Source organism: Leuciscus leuciscus (genome assembly GCF_965113295.1).
Source record: "Leuciscus leuciscus genome assembly, chromosome: 10".
Classification (NCBI taxonomy): Eukaryota; Metazoa; Chordata; class Actinopteri; order Cypriniformes; family Leuciscidae; genus Leuciscus; species Leuciscus leuciscus.
The window spans coordinates 16,662,258-16,680,325 of NC_138734.1; the positions used below are offsets into that span (position 1 = coordinate 16,662,258).

At 36.8% G+C, this 18,068-nt stretch overlaps 1 protein-coding gene across 2 annotated transcripts in view; it reads left to right on the forward strand.

Annotated features, from left to right (window-relative positions):
* Positions 1-2,033: 2,033 nt before the first annotated feature.
* Positions 2,034-18,068, forward strand: part of drc4 (dynein regulatory complex subunit 4) — a 38,553-nt gene continuing 22,518 nt past the window's right edge. Inside the window, exons 1-5 of one of the 2 annotated variants that reach the window (XM_082183023.1) lie at positions 2,034-2,175; positions 2,986-3,078; positions 3,344-3,541; positions 3,648-3,854; positions 17,459-17,513. In XM_082183023.1, coding sequence (XP_082039149.1) covers positions 3,064-3,078; positions 3,344-3,541; positions 3,648-3,854; positions 17,459-17,513 — 475 coding nt within the window. In that variant the 5' untranslated portion in view covers positions 2,034-2,175; positions 2,986-3,063. Of the gene's footprint in view, positions 2,176-2,446; positions 2,590-2,985; positions 3,079-3,343; positions 3,542-3,647; positions 3,855-17,458; positions 17,514-18,068 lie in introns of those variants that run through there. The other variant, XM_082183022.1, reaches the window with a different exon arrangement.

Genomic DNA, 18,068 nt, shown 5'->3' on the forward strand with positions numbered 1-18,068 from the left:
AAAGTCTCTATTTTTAAACTATTATAAGTGACATTTATTTGCAATAAAAAGAAGGTACATGATTCCCCTTTACAAATATACAAAAAAGAAATGGCCCTCTGATATTTTGTATAATAATATATATCATGATAATACTTTGTATACATGTATAGTATGCAGTTAATGTTTTGTGGATTCTGGTCTTTCCTGTCACAACATAATTGCATCCAAGACTTTCACTTTGATACTTGTGTATAGGCTTTAGTGACAATAAAGAATGCACATTTATTTGAATTCATATTTTCAATTTCATTCATTCAACTGGTTTTAATTGAAACTGTTGATGATTGTTAAAATATATTTACAATTTTAAATGTTAGATGATAATATTAACTAAATTAAATAACTAAATTAAATGTGATAAAATGGCATGATAAAAAAAAATGGGAACAAGAACATTCTTTGTGTGAAATATGGTCGTGGGCGGAGCATATTGCTCAGAAAATCCAAAGGGCTTGATTATTGAGTGTTTAGGCTTTTTGAGAATAAAAAAAAAAAGTGAATGGATTTTTTTCATTGTATGGTGGTTGTGTCCACACACTGTAAAGACACATTTATATGCAAACACCATATAAAAGTGAATTTTGCATCCGATGACCCCTTTAAAAGGCCTAGTCTCTATAATAACAATATATTTAAATGGCATAAATGGACCATAATTAATAAATTATTAATATTATTGAACAAAAATAGGGGGTCACTTTTGACCATGAAGAACACAAGTGTGACTCACAAATAAAGGAGCACACTTTCTGTTCCTGTTACTGTAAAAATAAGTTTACTCAATTCATGTGTAAAATTCAGAAATCATAATATTCATGAAAATTAACTCTGAAAATGAAAAATGTGACTATAACACATGCAACAACAAACAGGCTAACAAAAAACTGGAACATTTAAAATGTTAACCATTTTTTCCTGTTTTCTCTAAACACTTTAAATGAATTTCAATTGTGTCCATATTTTAAAGATTTATGCTCTGCATCTATATTTTGTTCCTCTTATTTCTTTCTTCATTCCACAGATTCAACTTCATGCCTCACCTTCCTTTCTTCATTTACACATGTAAACTATAAAATAACCAGTGAATGTCAGTTTACAGTATTTAATTTGGGTATAGTTACTGAAGAATGAAGGTCATCCACTTTCGCATCCATTTTCTCACGTTTAGCCAAAGTGGGTCAGCAATATTTAAACTCATTACAAGGCAACTAACTTGTTTTTAATTATTATTATTCTTTGAATTGTATTCCCTATTAACTGTAGTAACAAACCAAACAGGAACTGTCACAATAATATGTGTTTAAATTTAGTGAGCAACCTTATAAATTAGATGGGTTTTCTATCTCTCACCATGAGGGAGTCCTCCTTTGAGATCTGGCCACACCCAACAGTGTCATTACATCAGCCAAAACTATTTTATCATTTAAAGAAATAGTCTCTTTAATTAAAGACCATTGTTGTGCTTGGAAAATGTACACCCATTGAGCACAGTTCAATAAAGCTTAAACAGCCCACTTTACCTAAGTTCCAAAGTGCAGATATATATTAAAGTTCAACTTTGGAGAATGAGGTTAAACTTTTTTAAAGACATGAAAGCCCTTAAGCTGTTTCACTTCTGTATCATTTTTTTTTTTTTTTTTTTTTATCTATAGTTAATTTGTTTTATTGTTTAATGTTTGTTTTATTTTTTGGTTTTTTTTGCAAGTTTGTTGTTCTATATAATCGTTATGCACAATCAGATGCGTAGAATTTGTCATCTTTAGTGATTTAACTACTACTCTAGTTTGTACAAAACAAACTCTTTTTTACAGTCTATGGTACAAACACATATCCATGTTAGAAAAGGAACAGCAGGTGGCGTTATGTGCCTAAGATGAGGAAAAAGCCAAACCAGCCCCGAAAGAAGAAGACATTTATGAAGCCGAGCTATAGAAATGTGTACGTAGGTACCACATTCGACTGCTCCAGACCTCCAGACACGTCGGCGCACCCGCCATCTTGGAATGGTCAGCGTGTCGTCATTCACAGCAACAACAAAGACTTTGGGGGACTTTGAAAATAATCATTGCGCAGCATTTGGTTGTGAAACCGCCAATATTTAAATTCCCGAAGAAATGGGATAACCTTTCACAGGTGAGAATTTATATATTTGTGTTTATATATTAACTCAGTATTACAGTTTTACTATGGTACTTTTTAAATAATTTTACTTTTACCATGGTAATTTTTTAATGCCGTTTTAGTTTAGCAAAAATCATCTGCTGAAGTTTATTGCAGATATAGATATTCGTCTAACTGCGGTTGCAGATGCACAGTCAACTTGCTCTCGAGTGTTCACAGACATGCTTTGACCGTTCCAATATGGCGGACGGCAGCGGCCCATTAATCGTGTCCCTAACCATTAATTAGGTTTCTATGTATATAACTCTATGAGCCTAGCTCTCATGTTGCTAGGAAACCGTTGTTGAGTAGTAGCAGCAGCAGCTTGTGAAGCAACAAGTCACTTTATTTTCATTTTAGGGGGTGATAACTCGTTCACAAATAATGGTAAGCAAGTATTAAATAATAATGAAATTGGACTTATGAAATCGTTCATTTATTGTCAGAAGAAATTTATCCGGGGATAAATAAAAGCTTAGTATCGCTGTTGTTGTGGGTGAGATGCTAGCTCATCGGCTAATACAGAAGCCAAAGTCTGATCATGTGTTTAATGCAAATTGCATTTCCGCAAATTAAAATGTATCCCCTGCAATATATTGATTTTGAGACGTCAACCCATTAGTAGTAACATATAAATATGTTTATGAAATGTGGAAATGTATTGTGCCATGCACTAGACATTTAACAGTTAACGTTACAGTATCTAGGCGAATACAAGAGACCTCTCCTTTTTTGAGCTTTAAGTTAACGTTAACGTTACCCGTTTATCTGTTCATATTCCAGCCGCCAAAGAAAAAATCTTCCAACAAGTCCCCAAAGGGCAGAACTCCAACAGTAGTGGATGGCTTGTCCACAGACGAGATGTCCAAAGAGCAGGTGTGATTTTCTCATATTTAGAATTGTTATTCTCTGGGGAAAAAAGAAAGAAAGAATTTTTTTTGTTGTTGTTGATATTTACCAACTAGGACATTAGTATTATATGGATGAAATATATATATATAATTCTAATGTCCTAGTTGGTCAGGCAATAAGAAAATTAAGAAAACAAGCACACTTTGTTGATGACAGCCATGTTATTTTTTATTTTATTTTACCAATCTGCCTGGAACCCCAATCTACAAAACTCATGGGTGTTTTGTAGTTGGAGGAGCACATTGTGCGTCTGCGAGAGGAGCTGGACAGAGAACGAGAGGAACGCAACTATTTCCAGCTAGAGAGGGACAAAATCCACACATTTTGGGAAATCACCAGAAGAAATCTGGAAGAGAATAAGTGCGAGCTGAGAAACAGAGAGCGTGATCTGGAGGAGGGTGAGGAGCGCCATCAAGTGGAAATTAAGGTATTGAGAAGAGTCCTGTGGTGATGTCAAAGTAATTTTCCCCTCAATTAATTGCATGTGGGCTTATAATGAACAATTTGTGTGACATGAATCTGTTGTTGTTCAGGTTTATAAGCAGAAGGTGAAGCACTTACTGTATGAACAGCAGAACATGCTTTCTGAGCTGAAGGCTGAAAGTGTTGTCAGCACCAAACAGCTGCAGAAGGAGAACGATGTCCTCGAGAATCATCTGCAGAAGGACATGCGCAACTTGAAAGTCTACTTAAAAGAGCAGGAGCTGTCCAGTGAGAATGTGCTCAAGAGCATTCATCTGGTATGTGCATGATTATAATATGATATAATCAGGGTGCGAATTACACAGTGACTGACTACCTTACAATGCAACTAGGCTTATATTAGGGGTGTGATGTTGCACTTAGAGAAGACATTTTTAACTAAGAAACATTATATTTAAAAAATATATAAATATTCAATGACAAAAATGTCTGGAAAAAAAGTTTTTTATTCGACTGAAAGTCACAAAACGCAAAGCAATGCAGGTGCATTTTACTTCTCATTTAACTAATCTAGGGCTGTCACTAACAAAAAAATTTGTTATCGAGTTATTAAATTGAGTAGTTAATTGAGTAATCAGATAATAATTTTTGTGGTAATAAAATAGACCTAAGTGAATACCCTTTAAAATGACTCAAAATACATATATAATAAGAACGAGGCAGTAATAATTGGTTTACATAAAGTATCAAAAGCAAGTAATTTTATTGAACAACACTGTTAAAATAAATATAATATACATTAGGGGTGCACAGAAATAAAAATTCTAGGCCAAAACCCGAAAATTCTGGATGCTCTTGGCCAAAAACCGAAACCGAAAATGCTTTTTAAAAATGATTTATTTCTTATTTTAAAGCTACACTGTGTAATTGTTTAAGTTGATTCTTAGCAAAAAACACTTTGTTCTTTCAAAATGATATGTGCTCATTCATGTGTAATTACTTCAGAAAGAGAGAGAAAGAGAAAGAGCTTTATTGCCAAGTGTGCTTGCACCCACAAGGAATTTTTCTTGGTACTGAAGCTTCCAGTGCACATATACAAATACAAATACAACAAGAAACATAGTAATACAAATTCTAAGAATAAAATATATAAAAAAATTAAATAAAATAAAATAGTATAAAAAGTAAAAAAAAGGGGTCACAGTTGGGTTTAGTCTGAATAAACATTTACAGATTATGAACATATTTACAGTATTTTGAGAAGTATGAATAATATAAATATAAATATCACCTGAGTTAGAGAATATTACACTAGACAGTGGGAGTCTAGTGCATGTTACAGATTATGAACATATTTACAGTATTTTGAGTAGTATGAATAATATAAATATAAATATCACCTGAGTTAAGAGAATATTGCACTAGACAGTGGGAGTATTGCACTTGCAGGCATATGCCTTGGGGGGCATGTTAAGTGTTCAGAAGGGAAATGGCCTGTGGAAAGAAACTGTTCCTGTGCCTGGATGTTCTTGTGGCCAGTGATCTGTGTCGCCGTCCTGACGGTAACAGTTCAAACAGGGGGTGTCCAGGGTGAGTGGAGTCTGTGATGATTTTACCTGCTCTCTTCCTCACTCTGGAAGAGTACAGGTCCTGGAGGGTTGGCAGGGGGGCACCAATAATCCTCTCTGCTGTCCGGACTGTCCGTTGTAGTCTCCTGATGTCCGATTTGGTAGCTGAACCAAACCAGACAGTGATGGAAGTGCTTAAAACAGACTCAATGACGGCTGAGTAGAACTGGATCAGCAGCTCCTGTGGCAGATTGAACTTCTTCAGCTGGCGAAGGAAGTACAGTCTCTGCTGGGCCTTTTTCACAATGGAGTCAATGTGATTTGCCCACTTCAGGTCCTGAGAGATGGTAGAGCCCAGGAACCTGAATGACTCCACTGCTTCCACAGTGCTGTTCATGATGGTGAGAGGGGGGAGTGCTGGGGATTTTCTCCTGAAATCCACAATCATCTCCACTGTTTTGAGCGTGTTCAGCTCAAGGTTGTTATAGCTGCACCAGACAGCCAGCTGTTCAACCCCCAGTCTGTAAGCAGACTCGTCACCATTTTGGATGAGACCGATGACGGTGGTGTCGTCTGCAAATTTCAGGAGCTTGACAGAGGGGTCTTTAGAAGTGCAGTCATTAGTGTACAGGGAGAAGAGCAGTGGGGAGAGAACGCACCCTTGGGGGGCGCCAGTGCTGATGGTGAGGGTCCTGGATGTGAGCTTCCCCAGTCTCACTCGCTGCTGCCGGTCTGTCAGGAAGCTGGAGATCCACTGACAGATTGAGGATGGCATGGAGAGCTGAGTCAGTTTGGCTGTGAGAAGATCAGGGATGATGGTATTGAAGGCCGAACTGAAGTCCACAAATAAGATCCGTGCATAAGTCCCAGGTCTGTCAAGATGTTGCAGGATATAGTGCAGGATATAGTATTTTAAAGCTACACTGTGTAATTTTTTAAGTTGATTCTTAGCAAAAAACACTTTGTTCTTTCAAAATGATATGTGCTCATTCATGTGTAATTACTTCTATCAACTAATCAAGTATTCTCGTAAGCATAGAATCTGCCATTTAGAATACATATGAGCGAGTCGCTCGAATGGCGGAAGCCTTGTTGCGCCTCCATCTTGAAAATACATTAGCCAAAGAGGGACATACCTGGAAATTCAAGCTTCGCCTTTCGCGTTTTTACACTCAGTGACACCGTGACGAATGCGAGGGGGAGATTACTCGCGACTGCCGGCAGATTTGAAATACTACGGCCACCGTAGGAGTTAAAACGCCCTCGGAATGGGAGGGGCTAGAAAGTAATATTCAATTGATAGTCATAAACAATTTCACCGCTAGATGGGAGAAAAAACACCTACACAGTGTAGCTTTAAATTAGCTTATTTTGGTATAATTTTATTAATATTAGACTTTTTAATGAAATTCAATATTTTTAATGATGCTGAATTGTAAAAATACAAGCATTTGGGGTGGGGTGGGGTGGTGGTGGTGGGGGTGGGGTGGGGTGGTGGTGGTGGTGGTGGGGGGGTTAAGATCAAATACACTAATTACAAGCATAGATAAATACAGTATAGCAAAGTTACAAATAAAGTAAGGTCTAACTGTAGTAGGCCTGCCCCCTAATAGTCGACTTTAGTCGAGGAGAAGAGGCTTCACCAAGAGGAAATCAAGATTTTATTAGTCAGTTAGTCATTGAAAAAATAAAAAACTCCACAGGAAGTGGTGAAGTCACACAGTCCGTGAGGAAACGATTCTTAACGGCAGGTCCTTGTGGTAATTACAATATTTTGGACAGGAAATCCAAATCTTCACCTATCATTCATAAACCTCAAATATGGCTTATCATTTGAAACATGTAAGTAGTAGCAACTTTACGTAGCCGTTCGCTCTAACGTTAACCTAGATAATGTGCGCTATTATTAGGTGCATATCGAGTGTGGAAGGCAACTACATGTCATCCTTACTGCATGACATGGAGGTGCCGGCACAATCACTTGCATTTTTTTTAACTTAAAATGCGCCGTCATTTTTGGTCACACTACTGCGGAGATGACGAGTCAGCATCGTCAACTTCATCTTTGCAGCCGACACTGACACAGAAAACTAGTTTATTAATAAACAATTAAAATGTCTCCTTCCTTTTTTTTTTTTTACACATTCATAATCATTACTCTTGGTTGCCAGTGCTTTGCGGCAAGCTTTATGCGTGCGCTTTGAGCGCGGAATAGGCCGATCCGCCCCCCAGTAATTAAACTAATATAAATGTGCGATTAGTCGACTAATGGCTTAAACGAACGACTACTAGTCGACTAGAAAATCTTTAGTTGGGGGCAGCCCTAAACTGTAGTGTATTCAGGTACAGACATGTAATAATTAGGCCTAAATGGGACCTAACACTATAGTGTTCAAATGTATAAATGTATAAAGTAATCCAGTATTTTGTTGAGGGGTATCAAAATGACAATTTTCACCTGAGATTTGGAGCCAAAAAAATAATTTTTCCAAAGTTTGCATGCCTTTAACAATATGGACTGTTTCAAAGCAGTGATAATAGGAAATTAAAGTAACAGATATTGTTTTGGCTTTACAGCAGCTCTAGAATAAAGTTATTGTCCAGTTAAAGTTAGTTTTGATCGATTCACTTCTGTTGCAAATATCATTAGTTATTAACTTAGGGGCCGCTTACACAACACCATTCTAATAGAAAACCCTTACGCTCTGGCCCGCTCATTCGCACAACAACCATGCCTGGTGGCTCGAGAACGCAAACCTTGAAATAGGTTCCAAGGTACAAGCCTTGAAGAAAATTATTTTATCTCTGCGCAAGCTTTGAAAATGCAAACCTGTGAAAACGCTGACAGCGTGCACATGCGTAGTACGTGTTTAGTCTATAGGTATGCACGTTTGAATATATATGTGCGCAGGCGTGTAGTCTTTCTTTACAAATTGACCTCAACAAATTATTTGTCTGGCCTTAAAATATATAATACAGAATTATTTATCGCTTCCGAGTAGCCATGTGAACCGGAACTATTTTGACAACGTTTTATCTGTACAGAGGTAAAGGGAAGGAGAAGATGCCTTCACGGGAGAGACTAGTTGACACTTCAGGACTGCGTTGTCATTGTGTCCAGGCGCAGGTCCTTCATCAGATCTGGATGCGGCCTGGATATGGCGGACTGCTGTAAACCTCGGGATAAACAGAGAGACTAATATTAGCGTAGACGCCATTCTTCTTTTGATGAAACGAGTACATCAGGATTTATGGGGAGTGTTCCCGGTTCCGGCTGACCTAATCTATTCAGCCTAACATTGAATTATAGAAGTATAATGTGTTATGTGTATGCTAGGTCAAAGAGATCCATAGCCAGAGCAAACTGCACAACAGGGGTAAAAGGGGGGTTGGCATCAGTGCTTTTGAGGCACAGGCACAGCAAAAAAAAAAAAAGGACTGCTATTTTCAGAGGAAGGTTTGGGGTCAGAGTGCACTTATGTCTCAAAATATTTCTAAATAATTACAGCTAAAACAATTACAGTTGTGGTTTGTGTATGCCTTAGAGCTGCCCGATTCTGGATAAACTGAGAATCAACATACACAACAACACTTTTCCACCAACAGTGTTCAGGTGCAGGTTCCAGGCAAACTCTCCAACTTTCCATCTGCTTCCACTGCATGAAAGGGGGTTACTTATAAAACTGTGTGTTAATGATTTCAGTTTTAATGCCTTTCCAGCAAGTAGGGCTGCAACAACTAATCGATAATTATCGATAAAGAAAATCATCGGCAACGAATGTCATGATCGATTAGTCGCGTCTGCCCACCGTGCAGTTGCGTTAAATTTACAGCACTGAATAATGCATTTTAATGCAGAGAACTGGAACATACAAAAGAATAAGCATACATCACATAATATCAACCACAACAATAATAAAGGAGACAACAGCAAAAAAGAAAAGGGAAAAAAATTTAAAATTATAAATAAATAAATTCAGAAGAAAGAGAAAAAAGAGAGAGGGCCATTACATCACATAAAAATGCTCACATGAAGAGATCAGAGGCAGAGCAAATCCTAACAGTCCTTGTAGCTTTCTTATTAGTAGATACTGAAATCACAGTTAAATGATATTCCATTTCTTTTAAGAAGACAGAGAAGATAAGTTTACAGTTTGAAAGTATGCATTTGTGAATGTAAAATTTGCTTAAGAAAATTATTTAATTAATACCAAAACAGATTTGTGTGTGTGTGTGTGTGTGTGTGAGGTCAAAATATCCAAATATAATGTTTCCCATATGTATTGAGAAGCCTGGCAAAATCTTACACTTTTTACTATATTTTTTACTATCATTTTACTATCACTTACACACAATCATTCCAAAGCTTCTGAGTGTAGTGACATGACCAAAATAAATGAACCACTCTTTCATCAGAATTCAAACAAAAAGAGCATATTAGCTCAATGTCAGCTTTAAATCTTTGTATACATTTCTTAACAGGATAGAACCTGTGTATGAGCTTAAAGGAAATTTCTTTCACTTTATTTGTGAGAAAGAACAATGTAAAGACTAGATTTTTTTCCAATTATTAACAAACACATTTTTCCAAAAGGAAATTACAGGTGGAACAGAAATACATTTTTAAGAAATAAAGATCTTTGAAAAGAAATTCTGAATATCTGAACAAAAGACAATTATTAAACAACTGCTCCATCAAAAATAATCCATTACTGAACCAATTATCATAAAACAGAGATTTATTCTTGAATAAGATGTTCTTGTTGTTCCAAATAAAACATCTCTGTGGTGAAAAGTTATGTTTATAAATTAGTGCCCATGCTAAGAGAACCTGGCGATGAAAGTTGGAAAGTTTGATAGGGAGTTTGGATATATCATAATTACACATTAAGAGAAAATGAATGCCAGCAAGTTGTGAAAAAACAAGTTGAGGAAAAACATTCAAAATAGAAGATGGTTTGGCTAGGAATTGATTCAGCCAATTCATTTTAAATGTATTGTATTGAGGGAATAAAAAAAAACCTCTTATTATTATAAGAGTTTAATATGACTGATTTTCTCATATAATTATCCTTTTTCTCCATAAGAATTTTATTAAAACCTCATTAATTAATTTAGACGTGGGCTTATCCACAAAAAAAGACTAAGCTGCATAGGCCAAACAATACAGACCCTCTGCCTTAGTGAGCAGTGTTCTGCCTTTTATGGACAGATCCCTTTGTAACCAGGGGATCTTTTGTTTTTAGTTTTTTGGTAATAATCAAGCGTAGCGTTAGTTCTGGCAGGTCACGTTAGTCAAGCTCGCATCAGCTGACTCTCAGCTGATCCACGTCTACCTATAGGAATATGACGCCTATCACTGTATTCATATATAAGCTCCTTCAGTATTATCAGAAGCTATCGCGTTTCTCCGGAGCTAATCACCCTTCTCCATTCCCAGCTCCTCCTCTCGTCCAGTCAGGATTTGGCATTTTGATTCCCCTGAATGAGTTAATGATATCTGCAATACATTTTTGTTGGTTCAGTTCTGTTTACCCTAAGGGGGGCTATTGCTGCTCTCCCTGCTCTTAACCATGCTAGGCTGCATGGATGCACAGGGAGTTCTTGCCCAGAACAGAACCATACCGCCAATCCCAAACTATATGCTAATTGTCAATCGTATTTGACGATAGTGGTCCTGACAGGTTTGAATAGGTTTGAAGTTTGCTGAACACCTTTATTCATCTTTAGTAATTTGTATACCAAGATATGTTACCCTATATTTTTAACAGCAATATCTTCAATTAAAGTAAAAGAACCATTTTTAATTGGTAGCCATTCACATTTATTAAAATTTAGATTTAGTCCAGAGGCTTCAGAAAAGGACTGAAGAACACCCAAGCTGCTGGAATTTGTGACAAATCTTTCAAGAATAAAGCTGTGTCGTCCGCTAATTGACCTTTTTAAATATTTAGTGTTGCCAATTGTGATACCCTTTAAAGGAAGGACTACTATTGATATATGTGCTAAGGAACTGTTTTGCAATTAGGAATAGGTACGGGGAAACTGAACATCCTTGTCAAACTCCTTGTTTTAAAAAGAATCTAGGTGAAGTACCATTACTTAGTTTGATTGAGCTGTTTACGTTTATGTATAGCATTTTGACCATCCTGCAAAAGGAGTCACCAAAGCCAATTTTAAGAGCCTAAAATAAAAATGTGTGTTCCAATGTGTCAAAGGCTTTGTAATAATCAAAAAAAATTTAAAAATAAATAAAATTCATCATTGTCAATTCATTCTGAATAGTCTAACATATCTAGCGCTAACCGTATATTATTAGAAATGTTTCTTTTCTGCATAAATCATGACTGAGATACTTTTAGGGTCATGACTAATATTACCGTTAATCATTCGTTTTTTTAAATTGGTTGTTTTTAGCTTGCTGTCTTTCCAATCTGAAAAAATATGCAGAGTTTTGTTCACCCTCTTCAATCCATTTTCTGTGTGATCTAATGAACGCCCCTTTAGCTTTATGTTTATATATGTTTTCTAATTTGCACTGTAAGTCAACCAATTCTGCTTTTTCACAAATAAGTAAATCATCCACATTTTTTTTTTATAAAAGATTGGTGATTTTGCATATAATGGTTTTTTCATCAGTTTTTTTCTTTTTTTGTCAAATCAGTACTAAATTTCCTAAAGATAGTTGCCCATTTCATATTTAGTAAACTAGTGCAAAATGCCCGTGCAAAATCAGTTTTTGTGTGTTTTTAGTAATTGTTTGTTTTGGTGTGTTTGTAAATATGTAACCTGAACATTTCTCTTAAAATTGCATGTCCTGTACCACATTTGGGACATCCACAGAAAAACAAAATACACTTTAGTTTTTTTAAATAATAAAGAAAAATAAATAATGGAGGAAAAATCAAGTCACTCATGAAATCAGTATTGATGACATCTTATAGCATGACAACAGTCAAGAAAGAAAAAGAAATGTTATGATTTTTTTTTTTGCTTTGCTGCTACTAGTGTCGCAGTTTGGGGCACATGCAGGGCTCTATGCTAAGAATATTTTCAACAACTAACCAAATTATATATATATACAGTAGGGGTGTAACGATATTCAAACCAGACCAAAAAACGCGATACAACACCACCCACGGTACGAACCGTGATACTCTCACGTACCCTAACACGCCCCGCCCATGCTGTAAATAAATCTGTCATGAAAATGACAACCACTGTTTAAATGATTATATTCAACAACGAATTGGAATAAAAACATAATTTTATAAATAGATTTAGAAGTTAATGCGAAAACTGCCTTGTGTGCAGTTTACATGTTTGCATACAATTTGTTATTTGAATGTTGATTATTATATATAAAAATAAATAGCAGCTCAATTTAGGCTAGTAGTTTGGGCTCTGTTGTTAACCTTTAGTAATGTGCAAGTAAGGGCTCCCTATATAGTTTACAGCATTACATTTACATTTTACATTTACATTTATTCATTTAGCTGACGCTTTTATACAAAGCGACTTACAATTGCTATATATGTCAGAGGTCGCACGCCTCTGGAGCAACTAGGGGTTAAGTGTCTTGCTCAGGGACACATTGGTGTCTCACAGTGGATTCGAACCCGGGTCTCTCACACCAAAGGCATGTGTCTTATCCATTGCGCCACACCACCCATTAGCAGAGATTAAAAAAAATTATCCTTAAGAAACTTTTAATTAGAATTGAATTCATTTAAAGACAGAGACCACTGTAATAAACCACTGTAATAAACCACTGTAATAAAAAACAAAAACAATTTTGTGTAGTTTTCTCCCCCCTGCTGTACCGAATCGAACCGAACCGTGACTTCAAAACCGAGGTACATGCCGAACCGTCAGTTTAGTGTATCATTACACCACTAATATACAGTGTACACACACACTTGCAAGCAAAATTATTGAACCTCCGTGACCTGAGACATTCTGGTTTTGTGGAAATATTTCAACTAAAGCATCATAGAAAGTTAATTAATAAACATTTGAGTGATTCTTAGGGTGCTTTCACACTGTTTGCGGCGGTCCGAGCCCGAGCACGATTGTTCCCGGCACCCGCAGCGTTGGTCTGGTTTCACACTCAACTTGATTCTATCGAACTCTGGTGCATTTGCGTGCATCTTACGTCATCGCAAACGTGCACGGCGCATGATAGAAAACAGAACTCGGTTCAATATATTGTGTGGTTTTTTTTAAATTAATTTGGTGAACAACACATGTTTACTGTGTGTGTGACGCATAAGGTGGTTTTCTGCTGCTTGCAAACGGACTCTTTTGAGGAGACAGTGGATTTCCATTAATTTGTTGCCCTGATTCCACGCGCTATGCGCGAATACACTGCAGGCTCATTGGTATCCAAGGTAAATCATTAACACTATATCCCTTACATGTGTTTTATTTAACTAAATACGTCATAATCAGCTAAAACGCATGCGTAGGTCACTTCCTGAACAAGTGCGCACCCGAGTCCATGATGCTTTCACATTCACGCGAACCGCGGCACGGTTCGGGAGCAACCGAACTCAGACCACCTCCTCCAGGTAGTCTCCGGTTCAGTACCCCAGTGCGCACCCGGGTCCGCATGACAGCGTTCACATTAGTGATTTTTCATGCGAACCGTGCCCCATTCCGAACTAAACTGCCAGTGTGAAAGTGCCCTTAGAATGTAAAGTTGAGTTACTGAGTTCAAATAAAAACAATCTAATTTGCTCTAAAGATCAATATACAAATATACAAAATTATTCAACCTTCAAAAGTAAATTTTTTTTAAGAATCCTTTACTATTTTACAAAAGCTTCCAGCTCAATAATATTATTTGATTTCCATGCTGCCAATGCTTTCTTCCAATCTCAAGGAAAGATTTTTCAAGGAAATTTTATTCTGGAGACTGATCAGGCCACTCAAGAAAAATCCAGGACCAAACCCTGAACCAAGCTTATTTGGTTGTGTACTTGGGATCATTGTTCTGCAGCTTTTTGCTAAAATGGCCTGATACTTAAAAGAATCCATGACGCTGTTCATGTCAAGATTTCCACTTACTGCAGCAGCAAAGCACCACCTAACAAGACTGATCCACCTCAATGTTTTCAGTCCCACTCCCACATGCTCCCACAGGATCCGTTCCCGCAAAAACATATGTTACCATCTCACCCGCAACATTCATGTTTTGACCTGCTCCCGCCTGCAAAAGCCTGCATAAAAGTATAAATAGTTTTCTTCTGTAAGTCCCTGAAATTTCCATGAAATAGTTTCAATTTACGTGTCGCAAGCATTTTTTTAATAAACAATGAGAAAAGCATCGGATCATAGCAATGATATTTTTGCAAGAGCTCTGCAATTCGACACTAGTAAAATCACATCACGTTTATTTATATAGCACTTTATACAACAGATTGCTTAAAATCAAGCAGCTTTACCATATTAAAGGCACACTGTGGAGAAATTGTGTTTTTGTCAAACAGCGACCCCTAGAGTCGCTGTGGAATACTTCCACTGTCGTAAATACCCCTCCAGCCCCCCAACCTCTACGTTGGACTTATTTATGTCTTGATATTTATGCGAGATATTGAAAACTGTTCTCATGATAATCGCAAGAATCAACGTCAACAGCGTCGTCTGATATCCCTCAGGACTACGTGATAAATACACCTCACAACACCTGAGTTCAGCTGGCAAACTAGTTCGTGGGGCAAGCTAGGCAATAAAACATAACGCAAAAAACACGTAAGAGAAACAAGTGTTTGTTAGCAAGTCTGTTAACAGCTCTGATAATCGAAAGCTAGCTAGACATATGTGGAAATTATTGGACTGGTCTAATTATCAGCAATGGATGAATGAACAGCATCGTAAAAAAATGACAAACTACAAGCAAGTGCAACAACATACAACAGAATGCAAACAAGTTTACAAATAAGAGATTTATTTACTGGCCACTAAATGCGTTTTCTCAGATCGGATTTCTGATTTATCAAAACGATTCCATTTACACCTGGTCACATAAATGTGTTTTTGCTAAACGGATTTAAATCCGATCTTCAATTCTCGCGCTATATGCAGATTTAATGGAGTGCACATCATCGAAAGCAACAGATATGAGCTGCATTTTATTGATCATCAGCTAAAATTTCAAAATCAAAGACAGCAATAAGAGAGAGCAGTAACAGCCCTGGTAAGATCATTTCGTTTCTTTACTTTTAATGATGATGATTGTGTGATAAGCGTCTGCGACTTACTTTCACTTTGATTTGCGATAGTTTGTACATTGTCTTGATGAATCGATGCTCAGCTGCGGTAATGCGTGTTCCAGTAGCGTCGTCATATCTGGCAATAACATATAGACTATAACACGCTCTCACACGTTTTTTTATTTATTTATTTGTAACATTTTTGGGAGGAGTACAATTTACATATTTGGTTTCAACAACCAGATGCACACTTGTCCAGTTTCGTCTGGAATGCGTCTCAGACCTCCTCCTGAAGTGATTTGAGCGATCGGATTCAAATCCGTCTTGAATGCGTTTCGGAGGACATTTACACCTAGTCTTTTCACGATCAAATAGCTATCCGATCTTAGAAAACGCATGAAGTGGCCAGGTGTAAACAGCCCCCATGACAAAAACATACGCACGAAAGCCGAAAACAAACGCTGGTTGGCCTCTCACGTCCATTGACAGTATATAAACGCTCACGTCCAAATTTGAGGAAGTGGTGGGGGAAGTGACGTATGCCGTAAAGCAGTCGAATTTTGTAGTTCTTTTTGTGCTAGGGTTACTACCCGAACCCCGAAGTTACGTAGTGCCAGTAAAAGCGATACAGACCCCGTCAGGCTATGGCAGACGTGTCATTCAACCTATTGTAAGTCGATGTACCATCACAAGAGTCTTGGAAATATATTATGAAGGTTGAAAAGCTACATAGTGTTCCTTTAAAGTGTCAGTGTCTCATTTCATCAGAAGTACAACTTCATTTTCTACTATGAAGCAGCTCTCCAGTGTGTTCACATTTTAACTCGCTGATGTCTGACCTCGACAGACTGAACAGGAGAAATTAAGTGGAAAAGATTTCGACGTGAAAGAAGGCGGAGCCTCAGCACACACCCACCTGTTACGTAATCACCAAGGACCAATAGTAGTACAAAGGTGTTTACCAGCCGTAGCAAACTTTTCCGGAAAGTTCGCTTTGGCAAGCTGTCGAAGAACGAACTGATGTGAACTCCCACCCAGTTCGAAAACAAACTTTTTGACCTGATTTTGTTTGAAATTACGTCACATCAATTCATTCTTCGATTTCGATTAAGGTATATTTGAGCCTTTAGTGTCTTGGAAATGTTCTTGTATCTATAGCCTTCTTTTTTATCTTCTGTGAGATCTCTTTTGTCTTGCCCATATTTGCTACTCAACATCAGATTCAGAAAATGCATGGGCTAAATGTATGCATATGTGTCACATCTAAAACTAATTGTCGTTATAGAGTTTCCAAAGGCTTAATTGTGTTCTAACACAGTTTTGTACCCTACCATACTAGTAAGTGATTAAATGTTGCACAGCAATGTTGAATAGCGGTTGAGTGACTATGACATATTGACATATACAGTGTTTTGTGAACAAAACAAAAACAAATACTATATTAAACTCTGGATCTTTAGAAAAACTTACATTTGTAAATTGGTGCAGTCTCTGTGGGGTTGAATAATTTTGTTTGCAAGTGTAAATCCTAAGTAAAACTGTGCCCTCTTTGTTCTATTTCTCTGGCTCATGGTGTCTTCACTGGGGATTGAAATCTTAGATAATTATTAAGGAACTATATTTATTCATATCGAACATTTTATAACACACCCTGTGTGTAAAAGTCTTAATATTATTCTCAGTTTAAATAAAATGCTACCATTATCTTTCTGACAGCCAATGATGAAAGAAACAAAAACGCAACTTTCATACATATCTGATTTACAGAAAAATCGCACTTTTATTTCAGTGTTGTTGTTAATGTTTTGTATATTTCAGCAAACAGTTGGCTTTGTACATTGTTTAACAGCATTAAAGAAGTCAAACTTTATCATTCAACTTAAATGCGCAAATTTATTTTGAACACTTGCATTGTTCTTGCTCCGTCCATGTACGTCATTGAATGACCAATGTTTTCTAAGCTTATTTAAGTCAACTGCTCAGGAAATGTTCATGGTATGACTATGACTCATTACAGGGTCGGCACCCCCACACACCCCCAGCCAATTCGCACCCTGTATATAATGATTACAATGACAATGACAGTTACATTTCTGATTTAGATCTCTCATGACCATAAACAAAATTGTCTTTCAACAGAAACACGATGAGGAAATTACTGATCTGCGAAATGATTTTGCCAGACAAGTACGAGGTGAAGTCACTTTCTTTATACATTTGAATGGGCTAGATTTTAACAATAGTTTTTTTGTTGTATAGAACTACTTTTGAGAAGTAAATAATTCATGTAAATACATGAATACTTAAGTTTTCAGTCTCAGGCTTCAAGATGCTGTATGCAATTTTATATTGATCATTTATATATATATATATATATATATATATAGATATAGATAGATATATATATATATATATATATATATATATATATCTATCTATCTATCTATCTATCTATCTATCATTTGCCTCTTTTATACTTTATATACAACTAGTATTTAACAGCTTGAAGCTATTTTGTGTAAAGGCCCTTTCACACAGGATGCAACAGTTTCGCTGGCGGCGTGGAGGCAAAAATCCTGCCACTTTCACGAGCACGGCAGGTGCCGCCAAATATAAAATATTTGAGTCAGCCTTAACCAATCATCGAACAGGTTATTAATAGGTTTTGAACCTGACGGATCATTATAAAGTTCTTGTACCAAATGATGACAGTCTCCCTGCTCTTCCTGGTTCAGGAGTGTTTCATGTA